The sequence below is a fragment of the Styela clava genome, chromosome 3 (assembly GCF_964204865.1).
Source record: "Styela clava chromosome 3, kaStyClav1.hap1.2, whole genome shotgun sequence".
NCBI classification, from domain to species: Eukaryota; Metazoa; Chordata; class Ascidiacea; order Stolidobranchia; family Styelidae; genus Styela; species Styela clava.
The window spans coordinates 23,463,124-23,481,987 of record NC_135252.1 but is presented as its reverse complement, the minus strand read 5'-3'; the positions used below and the strand labels follow the sequence as shown (position 1 = coordinate 23,481,987).

The 18,864-nt window shown below is 34.5% G+C and overlaps 1 protein-coding gene across 1 annotated transcript; it reads right to left on the bottom strand.

The window, feature by feature from the left end:
- Positions 1-7,019: 7,019 nt before the first annotated feature.
- Positions 7,020-9,476, bottom strand: LOC120343125 (uncharacterized). Its single transcript, XM_039412241.2, has 4 exons — positions 9,353-9,476; positions 8,943-8,992; positions 8,577-8,675; positions 7,020-8,293 (listed from the first exon to the last, which is right to left on the bottom strand). The coding sequence occupies exons 1-4, from the start codon at positions 9,388-9,390 to the stop codon at positions 7,197-7,199; spliced, it is 1,284 nt and encodes a 427-aa protein (XP_039268175.2). The 5' UTR covers positions 9,391-9,476; the 3' UTR covers positions 7,020-7,196.
- Between the last annotated feature and the right edge of the window lie 9,388 nt (positions 9,477-18,864).

The window sequence follows — 18,864 nt, the reverse complement described above, 5'->3', positions numbered from 1 at the left end:
TTCTGCTTCTGCTCTACGTTTAAAAGTTTAGACTTACAGTTGTATTCCAGCAGCTATAAGTATAATGAATTTAGATATTATGTGGATGGCATAAAATCCTGTGTGAGCATTCTCACTGCTCTTGGAACAAAAAGAGAAATTGTTTTCTCTCTTTTAAAAATTCAGTATTCACTTTATCACTAGGAAGAGAGTAAAATCTCTCGCGTAAATTGCTCACGGTGACTAATCCAACCGATTCTATACATTTTTTATGTGGTGCTTACTCGCGCCTTTCGCTTCGAACAAGGCCATGTACTAGCAGTCATTGATATCTAACGATATGTGAGAAGCTACTATTTAATCAAAAAGTCTCGAACTTGGATCTTTAGTGCAAAGCACCCGACACGCTTTAAAATAAAATTAGTAAATCGCCCAGTAAAGGCTAAGGATAAGATCAGTAATGACTTCAATCTGCATTAAATTTAGAAAATGTTTATTTGTTCATAAAAAATTGAATCAAAAACATTAAACAGCGAGATTTAACAGCAAGCGCGGGAAAAATGTATAAGCTGTTTTTCATACTTTTTTATTGTTCATTTATTTCATGAAATTTTTAAACCGAATTTCTGTGGATTAATGTTCATGACATTATCAGTAACGTGACTTCAAGATCCATTTCAAGCTCTTTTTTTCGGCCCTATTTATCATTGTGAGCGATAACAATAATAATATTTAGTATCATAATGATATTTCACAATTTAGCATTATTCAAATAATAATAATCAGGAATATAAGGTTTAGTTTAGAAAAAGTGCGGATAGCTTGCCTGCATTTGCGTTTTATTCGTGGGTGCGATAATCTAGTGGCAAACTCATTGCTATAGGTTTCACTTTTCGCTCAGCTCGGAGATGTCGAAGTGCATAGCAGTTGACTTCGCCGTCTGTGACTATCACAAACTTTCGCTTCGAACATTGCCAAATACAAAACGTAATTTATATCTAAAGATGTATAAGGAGATACTCATTATTTGGAAGAATCGGAGACTTGACATTTCGGCATTGCCTATCCCATTTATTACACCTTCATAATGTGGGGGCATGGAGTTTGAATAAACCAGGTTGTACTAAGTTGTTTAATCAATGGCGAAATGGAAATGTTCTGGCTCTTCCAAAGGAATGCAACTTCTCACATACCGTATGATATCAGCGTTTGCTTGTACCGAACATTGTTATGAGCGAAAGATGTTAAAAGCATCGTATAAATATATACTGACTTATTAGATAAGGCTGTTTGCTCAATATAACTAGAAAAAAATACCAATTAGTTTGGATTAAGGGTCACAAACTCAAGCTAAAAGCAGATACAATAATTTGTACTATTCAATTCAAGAGTCCTGATGCAAACTTACACAATTGTATTTCTGCAACGTTTCGTCTGACCAAAATCCCAGACAAGTAACTTGCGGTTTTGCATAGAATGGTCATCTCTACACTTACAGCGTCCTTGCATTATAGACATACGGATCCACTAGCGCAAAGGCGTTGAGGAATGGCTTTGAAGGAATTAAGTTATTGTTAATTGATTTGATTTGAAATTAGGTTAAGTTATATAAATTTGAAAAGTAAATTCACTCGGCCAAACTTTCAATAAATAAGTCAATATCCTGAAATAACTTTTTAAGATAAAGCAAATATTTGGCTTTGGATATTAAGCGGGTTTTTCGGAAAGAGATCTAGAAACAGTATTAATATAACAGTCCGTTGAGCAACGCTAAAAGAAAAATACCTATATTAAATACCTTCGAAAAAAAAATGGAAATTTGAATAGTGCTACATGTGGTATATTTCCTATTCGTTGATAGATATAATGCGCTGGAAGAATGAACCTTGATGACCTCTGAATAAAAGTTTAAATAGTATTTATCGTTATTACTCATTAGCCCTTTATAAAGCACTGGTAAATATCTTCCCGGTTACTACCGTTCAACTTTGCGGGAGCTGGTTTGGTACTTTACGGCAAGTGAATAGAAATGCCCCTAGCGGATACATTAGTCAATTTACAAAAAAATATTGTTGTCGCTAGTCAAGCGTATCGCCCGCCTTTCTGCCGTTCGTTCGTCGTCTGTCGGATATCTCGCGTGCGAGGATGCTGTTTCGTAAATTTAGCTGCGCGCATCAGTTTCGCTTTGTGCAGAAAGCTTTATGTTTAAAAATATTCCATATCATTTGGTGGTATTATAATTGACGTAAACTTTACCATTTCCATTTTACTATTTAGTGTCATGGTGGCTTGAAGTTGTTCATGTCCCAGGGAATATATTTCCCGTGGCCTGCCGAGGTTCAAATTGGCGGCGCTCAATTATTTTTCTTTTGTCCAGTTTGACCAAAATATAAGATAAAATAGATATTTTATACCATTAGTTGCAACATAGCAATTCGGGAGAATTCAAGCACACTCATGAGGGCGCGTATCGGTACATGGCTGTATTGTGTAGGCTAACGTTAGTAGACGGTTAGGCTAACGTTCGGTGCTACTTTGTAAGTTAGTCTACTGAAAGGCTGCTGAAGCATATAGGATATGTGGTTTGAGAAACTTGGTAACGGTTTCCGGGGGGATCGCGGTGGTTAAAATTGATGACCAGTGATTTCCATCTTAAACTTTTAGACTATTTGTTTTCTTGGTATAGGCATACTTGATTTATGATTAAATATGTTCAGCAAAAAGCTTTCTTTGTCTGAGGCGTTTACTAAAGTGATGGGAGAAAATGTAGATTTGCCTGATCATGCAGGTGATTCAGAGTTTGATGGGGACTGTTTGGACGACACCGATGATGATGAGCCAGTGAATATCCGTATGTTTGCAAACCAACAAAACAATGAATTACAAACACGTAGTAAAAATAATTCACACAACCAACAGTCACCTTTTGTTGTAGGCCTAAATGAGTTTTGGCAAACTAGCAGCACTTCCTCTGATGTCATAAATGAAAATATTTCCACTTCATCCAATATGTCGGATTCAAGCCATTAAATTAATGCTGTGTGCAGTGGTGGGAATGCCAAGGGATATAGCACTCGAGATGAGAGTATTTTTTCAGCTGAAGAAGAATGGTCCACCATTATCCCCAGATATTTTTTCAAGTTGCCCAACTTTTCGGAACCCAGTCCACCACAGATACAAAGTCAGTTTGATTGTAATGGGCAGCCCGGACACTTTTTTGAGCGATTTTTTGATGAAAGTGTTTTTAATATTCTGGTGAGTGAAACTAATAGGTATGCAAATCAGAAAGACATCAAGGTCTGGACACCTGTCTCAAATATAGAAATGAGAGCTTTCACAGGAATGCTTGTAGCAATGGGAGTTATGCCTCTTCATTGTATTGATCTTTATTGGTCTACAGACCCATTTTACGTTCAAACAAACGTTGTTAAAAATGTTATGACCTGCAAAAGATTCAAAAAGATTTTGGAAGCATTGCACTGCAACGATAATGACCTGGCTGTTGGTCACGGCGAGCCCGGATACGACAAATTACATAAAGTCAGGCCGTTGGTAGATATTCTCAATAACAAATTCCAAAATGAATATAAGCACTCCTCATGTCAGTCTATTGACGAGTCGATGATTTTGTTTAAAGGGAGATCATCCATGAAACAATACATGCCGAAAAAACCTATCAAAAGGGGATACAAAGTGTGGGTTAGAGCTGATCCAGTTACCGGTTTCATGTCGCAATTTGAAATTTATACTGGTAAAGCCATGACTTCGGATACATCATCAAATCCTCCACCTCCACAATAGTAAAAAGCTTTGCGATGGCATCAAAATAGATACCTTTGATTCTTCACTTCTTGTGGTTTTCGACAATTTTTTTACCTCATACGAGCTCTTGCAGCAGTTGTATGAAATGAAATTGTTTTCTGTTGGCACTGTGCGCATAAATAGAAAAACATTACCGGAAGAATTCAAAAGGAAACAAAAATTAAAGAGGGGCGAACACTTATCTTCAGCAAGACGAAATGTATCTGCTATCTTGGGGCAGGATAACCGTACTGTAAGTTTGCTCTCAACTGCCCACAATCCTCATGACATTGTAGCCGTTAAGAGGACAGAGAAAGATGGTTCAAAATCACTTGTACCTTGCCCTAAAGCTGTGTATGATTACACTGCATACATGGGGGGTGTTGATAGATTTGATCAACTCCGTGAAAGTTACACAGTTTCAAGACGCTCAAAGAAATATTGGCTAAGGATGTTCTACTTTTTACTAGATGCTGCCCTTGTAAACGCTTATATAGTGCATTCCATGTTTCATTCTGGTGAGGGCAAACCAATGTCTCATTTTATTTTCCAAAAACATGTTGCTCTTCATTTAATTGAAAATTTTTCGTCTAGGAAAAGGTGCGGATCAATGACAGCCTATTACATGAATAAAAAGTATACATGCAGTGGCAAACCTATGGGAGTTTTGCCAGAGACAAGATTTAGCAATGTCGGATGTCATCTGCCTGAAAATGGCGGAACATATAGAAGTTGTCGTCTTTGCTCGACAAACACTCATGATAAAAGAAGCAAAATTATGTGTTCTGCTTGCAAAATTCCACTGTGTTCCATTCCGTGCTTTGCCAAGTTTCATCAAAAGTAGGGCATTGTTGAAAATTTTTTTAACTTTGCATGGTGGCCAAACATTGCTAAATCGCGTCTCTGGTAAAACTACCATAAGCGTTCGTGCTGTAGCACTCCAAGTATGGTACTTTTCATGCAAAGATTTTTGTTCAATGTTGAATTTTTATCTGTTCTGTTTAGATTTTATTATTGAGTTTTATTATTCAAATTAGCATGTGCTAAGCTGTTAAAGCGTTAATTTTTAAAGTTATACCGCACTTTTATATTGCTAACCTATTCGAATTTTATTTAAAAATAAAAACGTTGTTTGCGTTTGGACTTCAAGTATAAAAATATTACTATATATATTTATATAAAGTATAGAAATTTTATCTAAATCTATCAAATTGTTGCTTTATAGACGAATGTCGCTCTGTATGCTCTATATTGCCCTTCTATTTTGTTCGATGTTGACAAATACAATATTTACAGTTGTTTTCAAAATAAATTTAACGATAAATACCGACATAATTGTGTTTTGCTAACTGACCTAGTCGGGCGGTGGTAAGGATATTCCCGGTTGAGAGTGGGCCGTGGGAAATATATTCCCACCCAATTTACACCCCCATCATAAAAAAAAAATTAGGAAAAAAAAATATTTTAGGTTATCTCTCACAAAGCACGATACAAAATAGCTATTGAAATTTTTACGATTTGAGCCCATTATATTCGGCCCGATAAAGGGTTAAGTGAGAAAAAAAATTGAATCACGCAAAGGGACGCAGTAGAATCTATGTAACTCTCACTGACTCTCGTCGCAATCCCTTGCTCTATTTTTATTTTATTTTTAAATGGTCTCATTTTGCTGTGAAATTCGTCATTTTGTGCTTTCAATCTTTGGCTCAAAGACAATGACATGTGTTGGCATATCGTTTTAAACGCCAATGAGGAAAATTATATTTGTAGGTGTACTTGAATCCACTCCCAACCGCACCAACTTTCTTGCAACCTTGGGGATATATGGGAAGGTTTTTTTTGCTCAATTTCATGTCCGAAAAAATTCAGAATCAAACAATAAAATTCATATCAGTTTTTTTTATATTTATCCAATTTCAATTCATATTTATGAATACACTGGAAAATCATCGAAAATTTCATGGAAAATCATATGGGATTGATAAAATGCCAATGTATTGCCTGAATTGCACAATATATCTGAGCATTGTTAATAATCATAACCAATGGGTTTACCTTCATTTGCCAAGTCGATTGGGTTCGGTGACTTGCAAGCTTTTATTTGGCATCGATATCAAAAGATGTGATTGAATAATTTATATTGTTTATTTGATTTACTTTTTAATTTGAACTCATTTCATATTTTTAAGGTAAGGTCTCCCCACAAAAATCACATTCATAGGGTTTTTCATAGGAATATACAATTCCAAATGATGCTTTGAATAAATTGATAAAATATGGAAGAGAAACCACGAAAGTATAGTTTGTCGACTTAGTTTTAAATTACACGATTCATAACATATGAAAAGAATCAAGATAGGAAAGTTAATTATTTTTATATCTCAAAATCAATATCCCTGATGTAACAATCTCATATTAAATAATCACATTACATTAAAAACAAGTTGAACATGTAACAACATCACAACATTAAAAATACATTCGGAATGAATTGTGTGTTAGAATTTACCTCGCATTCAGTGGTGCGAAATACGTCGTCTGATCATGAAAGTAATTAAAAGATTCATCGAAGTTTAAAAATCACGATTTGAGATTCTGGTTGTATTTTCGGAATCAACGCAGGTTTCCCCAGAGTTTAGTAATTTGATAGGCTATGCACCCTACTACAACTCTGTCTCGACGAAAACAGTAGCTCCGAACGTCATGGTATTTTCACTGGGTTAAGTAAGGCCTTATTTGAAGCGATCCTACTGTTTATTGCAAATGGAAATAATTCTGCATAAGGGCAGAGCCTTTATGTTTGTCACAATAAAGTGACCACATACGGTTGAGTGAAAACACGATTAAAAAAAATAAGACAAAAATAGGAAAACACAATATCGTATTCAAATAAGTCAGTTGTTAAAACTTAGCAGAGAAATATATTTAAATCAAAATGGAAAAACAAATGTGAATGTTAATAAGAAATAGTGGAACAAAATGATATTTAGTTAATCACGTGGATATAAATTAAATTAGGTGAATAACACAGAACATTTTACAAGACATTAAATGAAAAATAGTTTGGAGGTAATTATATAAATTTCTAATTGTTATTTGAGTAATATATTCGGGATCACGCTTTTAAGATGGAAACTCAAAACATTTAACATATGAAGACAAGTTCACTTAGACGATATCAAATTTTGAATATAAAAGAAAAAAAATCATTGGTAAACATACAGGAATTTTCGAATATTTCAGAAATGCAGCAAAATGTAAAAAATCACTATTTTGAAGCTCAGGTGAAGTTTATTGAAAATTAAAATTTGAATTAATTCGTTTACGAGATATCGAATATTAGATGAGTCGATTGAGATTAATTGTAACATTTTTGATTGAAATTTTTGAAATCTGGAATGTGTCAGCACATAAAATCAATTTTTTAATTTGCTCCGAATGAATTTCAAGTTATTCTTTACTCTTTCTATACTTTCTCGTTTTTCATTTTCATTAGGCCAATCCTTAGCCTTCTCATACACATCAAGGGATTTCAAATAAAACGATTCAGCGTTGGAATAGTCATCGAGACTATGATGTGATGAAGCAAGATTAAATAACAGATCCCCGAACATGCGAGAATTGGACAAGTTTGTTTGTTTTAACAAGCTTATGTCTTTGCCAATTAATTCAATCACGTTGTTGCATTTACCAATTAAATCAAGATATAAAATCCGATCCCGGGTACTAGCCAAATTTACTTTAGTCCCTTTTATGCATTCGTGTTTTACCTTATCACTGAACCAATCTTCAGATGTCTCTCTCATGTTCAGAGATTTGATATAAAGAGATTCAGCTTTGAAATAATCACCAAGGTTATGATAAACCAAACCCATGTTGTTTAATAAATCTGAAAGAACTCGATATTTGGGGGCGTTGGAACCGAACCTTTGTTTCAATAAGTAAATGCCTTCACTATAGAACCCTATGGCTTGCTCATATTCACCGATAACTCTATGACTTAAACCAACGTTATTCAAGCAACCCGCTTCGTTAACAGCTTTCTCATTCTTATCAGCAGTTGATACTGATTGAAACTCTCTCAACATATCAGTAATAATTTTCAAACCAACAATTGTTGCAATCTTTTTCATACCGCCTCCCTTCTTAACCAAGGATGTAATAATTATGCCACATTGTAATGAGCTATATCGAATCCCAACAACTGACTTATCCGGGTTTGATTCGAGCTTGTACAACTTAGGGCAACAAGAGAGTAAAATCAATGCACGAATATGAAACGAATCAGTGATAAACGTTTCAACTAATTTAATGACGTCATCGACATTAGGTCTCGGATATGACGTCATCGTTGTTTGTAACGCTTCAATGCACCTCAAAGCTTTATCCGATTCTCCAATTTGACAATAGTGCTCGGATATCATGAATTGCTGTATTTGAGAAAAAGAAATATCTTGCAAAGTAGTCAGCGCTTCCATGAAATCAGATTGTTGAATCACTTGACGTAAATTTTCTGAAAAAGAAAACAATTTACTAAATATCTAGAACAGTCCGCTGTGGGTAAAGGGTCCGACTTCAAATATTATCGAGCATTGTACCAGGGTTGCGCGTGAATGTTAAAATCTTTAAAGTGATTCTATTCCAACTATGTTCAGTGCTTTATTGTTTGTTTATTGCTCGTATTTTTATAAGCTTTTATCATTTCAGTGGATCTCAAAAAGCTTCAATAGGTTTTAGTAAATTTCAGTGTTTTCTTCAACGTAACCATCCTGGTTTATGTGATTAAATTCGCTTACCTGATGTAACAAATTGATTTCTTCCAGTCGGATTAGTTCTTTCAATTTTATCAGTGACGCCATGAGAGAAAGAATGGGCAGGCGCGTAATCCTGAGGAACTGCAAACAGAAAGGTATTCAATATTAGAGATGCTAAACACGAGAAGTGTCAAGATACAAATTGAAATCATTATTTCAAAAAAAAAGTAGGAATGTTTAGAAAGATCCTACCACTATGACACAAAACCCTTGGACTTTGATCTCTTTATTTTATCAAATTCTTACAAAACTCTAGTTGCAATCGCAAGTTTCAAAGTTTCAGAAAAAGTTTCATATAACAGAATCATACTACTACCTAGTTTATGATATATTAATTTGAGAATATACCTGCTATTGGGCCGACATTCCGATCGATTTCAGAAGCTCTTGTCTTTTGCCTAAAAATAAAATGAGAATAATTAAAGTTATAGTTTTTATATTTGCATGTAATAGGTTTCTTATTCAGAATTAATGGTAGGTTACTGTGCAGTTAAAATTATCGGCCAGTTTCAATTGAAAATAAGGGTGCGAGAATGATGGCGTGGTGTTTTTTGTGTTTTTCAATATCGAGGCTTCTATTTTTCAACTCGGGGTCAGGGGTTTATCGGAATTTTCCAAATTTAATATATAATCGTATGGAAGTTTTTGTTGAATACAAGACCATGAACTGAATCTGATATGAAATATTTGAAAAGTTACAAATGCTACTCTTTTGCCATCACTGATTCTGATTTTAGACAATAATTTCTTACGCCTACCTGATTGAGTTTCGAAGATTCCTCCATCCCTCCGCCATTTTACGACTTATGATTCACTTTTATAATTTAATTTAAATTTATACAAAATAGGACTTAATGATATAAAGCTGATATTTTATAAAAAATTTGGCAGGTCGTGATCACGCCAATTCTATTTGAAGATGAAATTATTGCTAAAGTTTGAAACAGCAGTTTTTACGAAATCCTGTGGCATTTTTATCGCCCCTATTCCATAGCATATCCATGCTTCTCGCCCCTCTGATATGGAATTTGAATAACGCAGTTAAAAGCACAAATACTTTCCCGTCATGGCTAAAATGCATTTTATCTGACTATATGTGAAACAACTGACTACAGATGCAGCCCTCTACCTAAATTGAATGATTTATTCACGTTTCGCGCTGTTTGCGTGCGATGCTGGTCAATATTGCAAAACTACATTTACGCATTGATACAAAACTACTCCAAAACAAACATCCTATAAAAAGGCACAGCTATGAACGTTGTGCGAATATATAGATAAAAAGCCTTTGACAGAGACTTCCAGCTTAGGACTGAGACTCTAACATTACTGTACAAGGGTGCAAAAAACCTGTACAACGACACATAATTGTACAGAAATAACCCAATTCTCTGAATCGACACAAAATCACGTTAAATATTAACTTTGTCGCACTCAGCAAACATAGAAGTTTACTTTGACACCTAATAAATGATCAGTGGATTGGAATGTTGCCATCAGAAGTATATTTGCCGTTAAACAAACATTCAACATTGTAGGCACTGGTTTGTATTTGATTCGACCAAACATTTTGTTTGTGCGCGCCAAATTAGGAGGTAGAAAACTCACGCTGCATTTACACGACAAAAGACACCACGTAACAGAAAGTAAATAGAAAGGTAAAATAAATTTATTGATTAATACATGGCATTTAAAATAATGAACAATGGAACATTTATAATAAATAGAATTTGTGAAATATCCAACCATTTATTAGTAATGTTTAAACACAATTCGGAATGTAATATGTGTACTAGGTTAGGGTTAGGCCATAATTTTGGGTATAAATACTACGGGAGGCTCTTGGCTAGTCTTCTAACTGATAATAGGACTAAAATAAGGAAAATTGGAAAGAAATTATCGCCTAACCCTAACCTGTTACCCATGTTACGTTCCGATGTCCGCCATCTTGGTTCGCATACTTCGGGAGCCCCCACAATTCTTCTTTTTCCTGGGCGCATTTAACAAGTCGTCTCGTCGCACTAGTTCGTAGTAAAATCAAACGGCTTATTTTTGTAAGAGTTGTTAGGTGGGAAAACTTTACTCTATTAAAAAAAAAAAAGTTTGACTTTCGAACCAAGGTTAACTAAAATTGTGACACAAAATCCAGCTGCCTTACATTTTGACAGACTTCGATAATCAACATTTATTATCATTCTTTTTGCAAAGGGCAGCATTGACAAAGTCTTTTTCATCCACCTGCAAACAGCAGATATATAAAAATAATGAACATTACAATAATGCTCTCATATGAAATTCTTATGCAACCAAGAATCATATCGTTAACAATGATTGCTATGAACTTTGTGCAAAACAAAACAAAAATGAAACAAGCTATTTTTTATATTGGTTTATCGCTAACAAGTAAGTAATTGTTCGGCTGTAGATTTATTTATATGTACTATTACAGGTACATATAAATATCAGTTCTGCCTCATGACAAAAAACCGGTAAGCAGGGACTGGGTGATATGTGCATCAGCTAACTGTTACCTATTGTTATACTACATGCGTGGCAACTGCGTAAAATTTGCAGCTATTGCCTCGGAGAACTCTATCTGGACTATATCATAAAATCTAGACAAGATGTACAGGCGACAAGAGAGTAAAACTAACTATATTGAAGTGCAACACCTGGCTATAATATCACGGCTTGAACACCAAATTTGTTGTAAAAGGGTATCAGAAAACCTTTTATTTTGATTTGTTGTATTATATTTTTATATTTCTTGTTTTGATCACCTGAAGGAAGTCAACGACGACTTTGTGATTGACTCCTGTAACGACCAAGTAATAGTTTGGTATAACAGTTCCTGAATAAAACAGAAGCAATAGTTTCTGTTGAGATTTTGCGAACTACACTAAATTTTATTATGCTTTAAAAAACCAATTTTGACAATTAGTCCGAATGACTAATATGACCTCCGTAATGTTAGCGATTGTAACGAATTGTGACTAATATTGTGTTGCCATGTAGCATAAAACCTTGAATATTGAAGAAATAGAAATGTATTTCTTTCCAATCAATTGGTTATTAATCGCAGAAAAATATGATTTATTACAGCCACAACTTCATGAATCCAAACAACAGCAATTTTGCAAAACAATCCATTAGTTTACTTCGTGTACAACAAGGAAATAAACTGACCATTTCTTGTTACAATCACGTTCTTCATAGACACTGATGGATTCGATCGGAACCGGATGACGACACTTCCAGACTTTCCGCTTTGAAGTAGAAAGTCAAGATTTGGTTCTTTCGGGATGAATTCTGGAGAGTCTATGGAAAGATGATTTTTAACAGCTCATGTTTGAATACTTAGTAATATAGGTCATGAGTTTGTCCACTCAGTTAGGATCTGGTCGAATTCATCGCGCTGGTGAGGAGAAAGCTGACAAGATGGTTTATTCTTATGAAGAACCACGTTCTCTTGTACGGTTACCAATCGAGGTCGGATATGGCAAGAGTTAACTAGCTGTTTTGCTACATATGCATGGTAGTGGTGAACAAGGCGTAACTGACCAGTGGTTACTATGCCTGCTAGTGCGAGGAGTCAAGTAAATCCGGCATAAACATTTCTTTAGAATTTTTCCGATGCGTTGGTAAATAAGTTTGTTCAGATCAAATAACCAGACAAACAGACACTATTGAGAAATTGTACCTCCTGAAGTATGCGCACCAAGATGGCACACAACCCGAACTCAGGTTGTGTACCAGGTTAGGGTTCAGGTCATGCGACATCTTTGTGCGCATACTTCATGAGTACCGAGAAATTGGACGAAATCATTGCGGTTCATGAATTCATTCCACACTTCGATCATCACCCTGCGAGGCTAATTTAGCGGTTAATTAAAGCTTAATTAAACTAGCTAGCACTAGCTTAAATAAAATTCGGTGCTGGTAACTTCGTATGTTTAACTCATTTCAAATGACATTGTACTAGTGATAAACAGTAAGTAATTACAAGCTGGAAGTCTACTTACATTGAACTAGCAGTGTCGTTTTATTATGCCGCACATCTTGCCCTGTTTCATCTAATTCATCGCATGTTGCGGTAATTTCATGTTGATCCGGCGTTGCTGTTAAGTTCAACCATGCAGACTAGTAAAAAAAGATTAGAGGTAATTTGAAATATATATTAAGAAATTTTCATTTACATTATTAAATTTGAAATTGAATCTGGTTTAGTGATAAAATTAACCTAATGTGTCTTCTATTTGTTTGATGAAACATTCAAAAAGGCTGCCAAGCAATGATCAAATGTCAATTTTATTGACGAAAAGATAACAACTAACGAGTAAATTAAATATGACGGATGTACACATTGAACTATAGCAGTGCTTCATGTGTTGTAATAGCGAAAGTCCGTTATGTTCCCAGCGAGGGTGATTTACGAAGAAAAATAATAAAAGTCCAGTAACGTTAATGCTTAAACATACCTTCCCTTTAATGATGTCATTTTCTGCAGTGAGTTCTACGGTGTTCGAAGGCTTTGATGATTTACACGCAATAATGATAGGATCTCCAGAAAGTATTGTGATAGAAAAATAGGAGAAGTCGATTGTGTGTCCTGAAAATAATATTTGAATTTACTGATCTGTATTTAGCATACAGGAATCTCATTCAAAACCAATGCCGGTAGAAACCACTCGAAACAAAAAATAAATTTGCCTTTCAAGTTGACTTCGAAGTACACACAATGAAACGAGAAAAAGATTCAGAAATCAGCAGTCCATGTGATATATGTAAATGGATTCAAATTGACTTTACTGAAAGTCATTCGAAGTCATCAAGACAACTCGCGCCAAACTAATCAATATTTGACGCTATGAGCCATTATGACGTCACATAACTGCGTCATACAAATTAACTTAAATCCGGTTTCAATCAAAAAATTGAACCATGACAAATTATTGACTCTCAAGGGCGTAACAATATCATTAGGAGTTTTTCACGGTTTTCTCAAAACTGCTAAAAATGACTTAGACAATTCGGTTTCATGGCTCAGATGTGTAATTGACTGACTTATGTCAATTACGTTGGTCTCATGCAACCAATAGGATGTTTATTTTACTGTGGGTGTAGGAGAAACCATCTGACATCAAGTATAACCAATATGGAGATGTATCTTGTAATGTTTTCAGATAAAATCAATAACGAGTGGCTGACTGCTTAGTCCTCGTAATCTGTTTTGTAAACCATTGTTGTCAACCGCATTACATTGAACATATTTACAATTTATTTTCAAAAATTAAAAAAGAAATATATAAATTATCATGTAATGGAATGTACATTTAAACATACTTATTCATTTTTAGATATCATGAATAAATTATTTAATGAACATTAGAACTATTGTGACGACCTTTGACGAGCTTTGTGAACTTTTTGTCGTCAAGGTTCATTCTTCCAGTGAATTATATCTATCAACAAAAAGGTAATGTTTAAACACATTTTAAAAAGTTATCCCGGTATATTTACACATTTGATGAACCCGATTACAACTCATTTTTGTTTTGACCAATCACGGGAAAGTTGAGTCTGTGACAGTTGATCACACATATCGGTATTTTTCCAGTTATTCTCAGCAAATTATCTTATATAATCAGCCAGTATATTTTTATACCATTATTTCAACCTATTGCTCATAACAATGCTCGATACAAGTAGCAGCAGATAACATAGGGTATGTGGGAAGTTGCATTTATTTGGTAGATCCGGAATCTTCCAAGTTCGGCATTGCCTGGCCAACTTATTACATCCTGAGTGAGGTTGTGGAAATGAGATGTGAAACCCGAGTTGTGTAATATGAGATGCCAATACATATATGTATAACACTTTAAACGCTAGGCCATGACGTCTCTCATGATATATAATATAGAATTATTGTTGTATAGGGATCTCTCTCTATGAATTTTTTGTAATATTCACTGTGAAATAACATATTTTGTAAAAAGTTATTACAATACATTCAATAAACATAATTTCAACTTATTTTTTGACAAATTTTATCAATATGACCATAACACCATCTGCATCAACCAGCCATTAGTAATAAAGAAATGAACGGACATGTTACTTTCAACTCCATTTGTCGATAGTTTGAACTCCCGTAACGTTATACAATCGCGATACCGAAATTTTGAATGTCAGCTCAGGTGTGTGCACTCACTCAATTTGCTGAACTTACATGCACTAAGCTACATGTCTAGAATGAAGTGATCTACTGCCCGACTTTGACAAACGTTAGAGAATATGCACTTAGCCAAAATATGGCGTCAGTTATTAAAACAAAGGTAATCTTTGAACTAAGACAAAAAAAGGCGTTAAAATTTATACAAAATTTATGAAGCAAAACGCGCGAGTAAGAGTCACATACAAAATGTATAGGCTTGGTTGGATTAGTCACCGTGATAAAACAGAAAAACAGAAGAGCAGCGTATTAGTGATAAATTGAATATTAGATTTAAGAGAGAAAACAATTTCTCTTTTTGTTCTAGAAGCAGTGAAAATGATCGCACAAAATATAATACCATCCACATCATATAGCTACCTGTCTACAGGTGAGATCATATTCGGCAAAAGTTTGATACGAAAAAAGGTTGGAATCTTTTCTGACATTTGTCGTCGAAATGAAGCTTCGTCCTTGGATCGTTCTCATCCAACTTCTAATAATCACTTTGATTAAAGGTATGTTGATTATTTTTGTTAATGATTTATGATGGTTACCATAACCATCCTAACCTAAAGAGTTGTTACGCGCACTGCATTAGAGATATTTCAAGTCTCTCGTCTATCGAGACTTGCCAACGCGTAATACATCACCACAATTGTATAAAGTCTTATGAATCCTTGGTACTTCAGTGTTTGTCCCTACATTTATTCGGAAAATCGTATTTTTTTTACTTTGAACAAGTTTTGCATTTTAAATTAAAGTTATAGGCAACCCCTGCAATGTCATGTGTGCGCACTTTCCTGACAAGTCTACTGGTCGCAAAATACAATACGGATTTGACGCCGATAAATTTGGTATTTCTGAAAGCTTAAAAATCATATGAATGAATCATACGTAATTGTTGGCTGTTTACACATCGTCGCTTTGAAAAGACTTTAAATAAGCAACTGATAATACTTATTTCATCAAAACGAAGAACAGACGATTAGGTACAAAGTTACTGCAAGTTTATTTATCTGCTGAACCGAGTTTATCGAACAAGAACGGAATTTTTTACAATTTCAAAAGAAAATCATGCGAGATGAGGAAGAAGAGTTGACTTTTTGCAGTTTTTCATTAGGCCCACATGTATACAAACTTTGAAAGGTATAAAGTATACTTTAAACCATCAAATAATTGAGTTTTATTCGAAGTTAAAAAAAATTTTCTGTAAGTACGTCTTGAGTTTTTTCCCTGATATTTTTGCGCCACTTGAACGAAACGTTCGGAAATCCCCGTCCTAACGACTAGGCCACAGCAAACACGTATGCCAGGTCTATCTCACTTGTTTCGTTCGTTTTATATCGCTTTTATAATATTATTTTGACTTAACAGGGGAAGATTGCATGATACCTATGACGTGTGAGAATAGAATGGCGTGGGAAAACGCTCAGATTCCCGTAAGAATATTGTCTTGTTTTTTCTTGTCATTCTTTTACGACCACTCGTGTATTCTTGTTTATGAAATGAATTAGATTCAGTTCTTCTATTGCATTGTTCTGAATTTTTTTTGGGCTCGCTTGTTTTATCAACAAAAACCTAAAAGTCAGGGATTATTTCATTAATTACAGTTACAGTAAACACAAAATTTTATTTCTTTGGATATATGAGATTCACAATTTTATAGCTGTTTGCCTGATTGCATTTGGCTTAAGTATACATTGTTCCAAAAACTTTGCAGTCCACCGTATCTATTCTTTTACACGTTTTACTATTACCTGATCGGGTAGAGTAGATTGATTCAAGTAATTATAATTAAAATACCTTCAACATCAACTTTGTCTTTTTTTATTCAATTTAGAATGAAGTCTGTTCCACCAAGATCAAGGCAATGGAAGGTTGGTTTTAGGAAAAGTATTTTTGATCTTCTCATGATATTGAAATATTTACCATTTTATGAACCGTTTTCACAAAAGTATTCCAAATTCCAAGCAAGTCTCTGGCCAAACTGCGAATTTCTTTAAAAACCTAATTTGTCTCACAGATCGAGGTATTCACTTGTTCAGCATTGTACAATCGCTACTAAAACAAGTGAATGGCGCAGCTGCTACAACGGAAGCTACTGAAAAGTCCACAACAACGGCTGTCTCTATTAAAGATGATTTGAAAGAAGCGTCAACACGAGGTAAGTACACTTCATTTTACGGCGGATTATACGTTACCATAATATGGTCTAGCGACGGTGTTCATGATGAATTATTTATTAATATTCATATTACCAAGCGATTATAAGTTCAACTGTGCAAGCATCGAAGACTACACATTTTGGGTTCAATTCCCTTCAATAATACCTAATAATACCTTCTTTCATATCGTAAGATATCAGTGACAGCTTGCATAAGGTCTTTTAAATGTTGTAGACATACATAAGCATTGCATGATAAAATAACAAAATCACATTTTTCATCTCGAATATTTATTTACTGAAATGTCATTTTTGAGTTTATCTTTGCACTTTCCGTATGGAAAAGTAAAATTATATCTTTAGTAATAAAGTACTAGAATTGGAGACTTCAACCTACGTGAAATCCCATCACTTTTATCTTAGTAGGAGATGGAAATGAGACAACTGCTAATCAGCAAAATAATACCGGAGAGACTTCGAGTACTCCAGATGAATTTGAAATGACTGAACGGTCGGACGTCACGTCTACAGTGAATGAAGGTAAATATTTAGAATTATTGCTTCCTTTATTGAGCACAAAGTAAACTTGTGGATCGTGTTGTTAAATTCTTTTTGTGGTTGTTAGTAATATTCTAGTTTGCAGTTGAAACAAATATGATTTTTTACGAAGCTAATTGGCCAGATAATTTGAATTTTGAGTACTTTCTGCAAAGTTCTAGGAACGAACTATGTAAACCCAAATTTTCTGTTTTATTTTATTTTATCTATAGGAACGTTTTGATTTTTTATTGCGCAACAGAACACCTCATTCCGTAACGGCTCTTTAACATTTATTCTACAAAATCTTTCCTCATCTAAGATTTATGGCAGTGGGTTTCCCTATTTATAATCAAACCCGAATAAAAAAAACTCCAGAGACTCGAGGAATTTCTTTGCCTTACCTATAAGAATGTAAGAAGAATTGTAGGAACTTTAAATATATATATATTTTATTAGTAAATCTTATACTGGCAGGTTCAAATATTTTATAATTTAGGAAAATAAGAAAACAATTTCAAAAATTGTCGCAAATATAAGGTATCAATATTTATGTATTTGAACAAGATAATAATATAAGTTCTCGTATATGAATATAAACATCCGATGTATCGGCACGGATGCAAGATCTTATTTTTCATACATTTATGAATTGCTCTCTGGCTGTTTTCAGAATACAAAGGCGAGACGATGCTTTCCGTCTTCATATCGACTGCTCTTGCGACTGTTTCTAAGACCCATCCGTGGTCAACCACAGACACATCGATCTCCTCGGTGATCCCCGAAGCCACCGCTGATGAAAATCCTGAATTGACCACAGCACAGAGTAAGTATAATATGATTTAATATGAATTTCTTCTTTATTTATCCCGGCAAAAAATCGATAAGATGATTTTATCATATTGCATTAAAAAAATATAATAATATAAATTCTCATCTTTGAATGTGAAATAGTGGAACCTCTGAACCCAACTTCAGAAGAATGGTACCGCAAACTCGACTGAAAACCACTGCCTTATGATCTAATCGAGATCGATGCATCACTTCATACATTTGTGAATTGATTTCTGGTTTATTTCCAGTATACATGGGCGAGACGACTTCTTCAGTATCGACTGCTCTTGCGACTGTTTTTGAGACTTGTCCGTGGTGCACAACCGACACATCGCACTCCTCGATGATCCCCGGAACCACCGCTGATGAAAAGTCTGAATTGATCCCAACACAGGGTTAGTACAATAGGAATATGACGGAAATTTATTCCGGGGTAAGAAAAGTCAATAAGATGTCTCGATCATATGGCAAATAAATATAAATTATTTGAAAACAAATTGTAATATGGATTCTCGGATTTA

What these genes read in the sequence shown, in the direction of transcription:
- LOC120343125 (XM_039412241.2), bottom strand. Translation starts at nt 9,390, where the DNA reads ATGGCGGAGGGATGGAGGAATCTTCGAAACTCAATCAG. An exon ending in AATCTTCGAAACTCAATCAG is followed by an intron (nt 8,993 to 9,352) that starts GTAGGCGTAAGA and finishes TTTTATTTTTAG; the next exon opens with GCAAAAGACAAGAGCTTCTG. An exon ending in AAATCAATTTGTTACATCAG is followed by an intron (nt 8,294 to 8,576) that starts GTAAGCGAATTT and finishes TTTCTTTTTCAG; the next exon opens with AAAATTTACGTCAAGTGATT.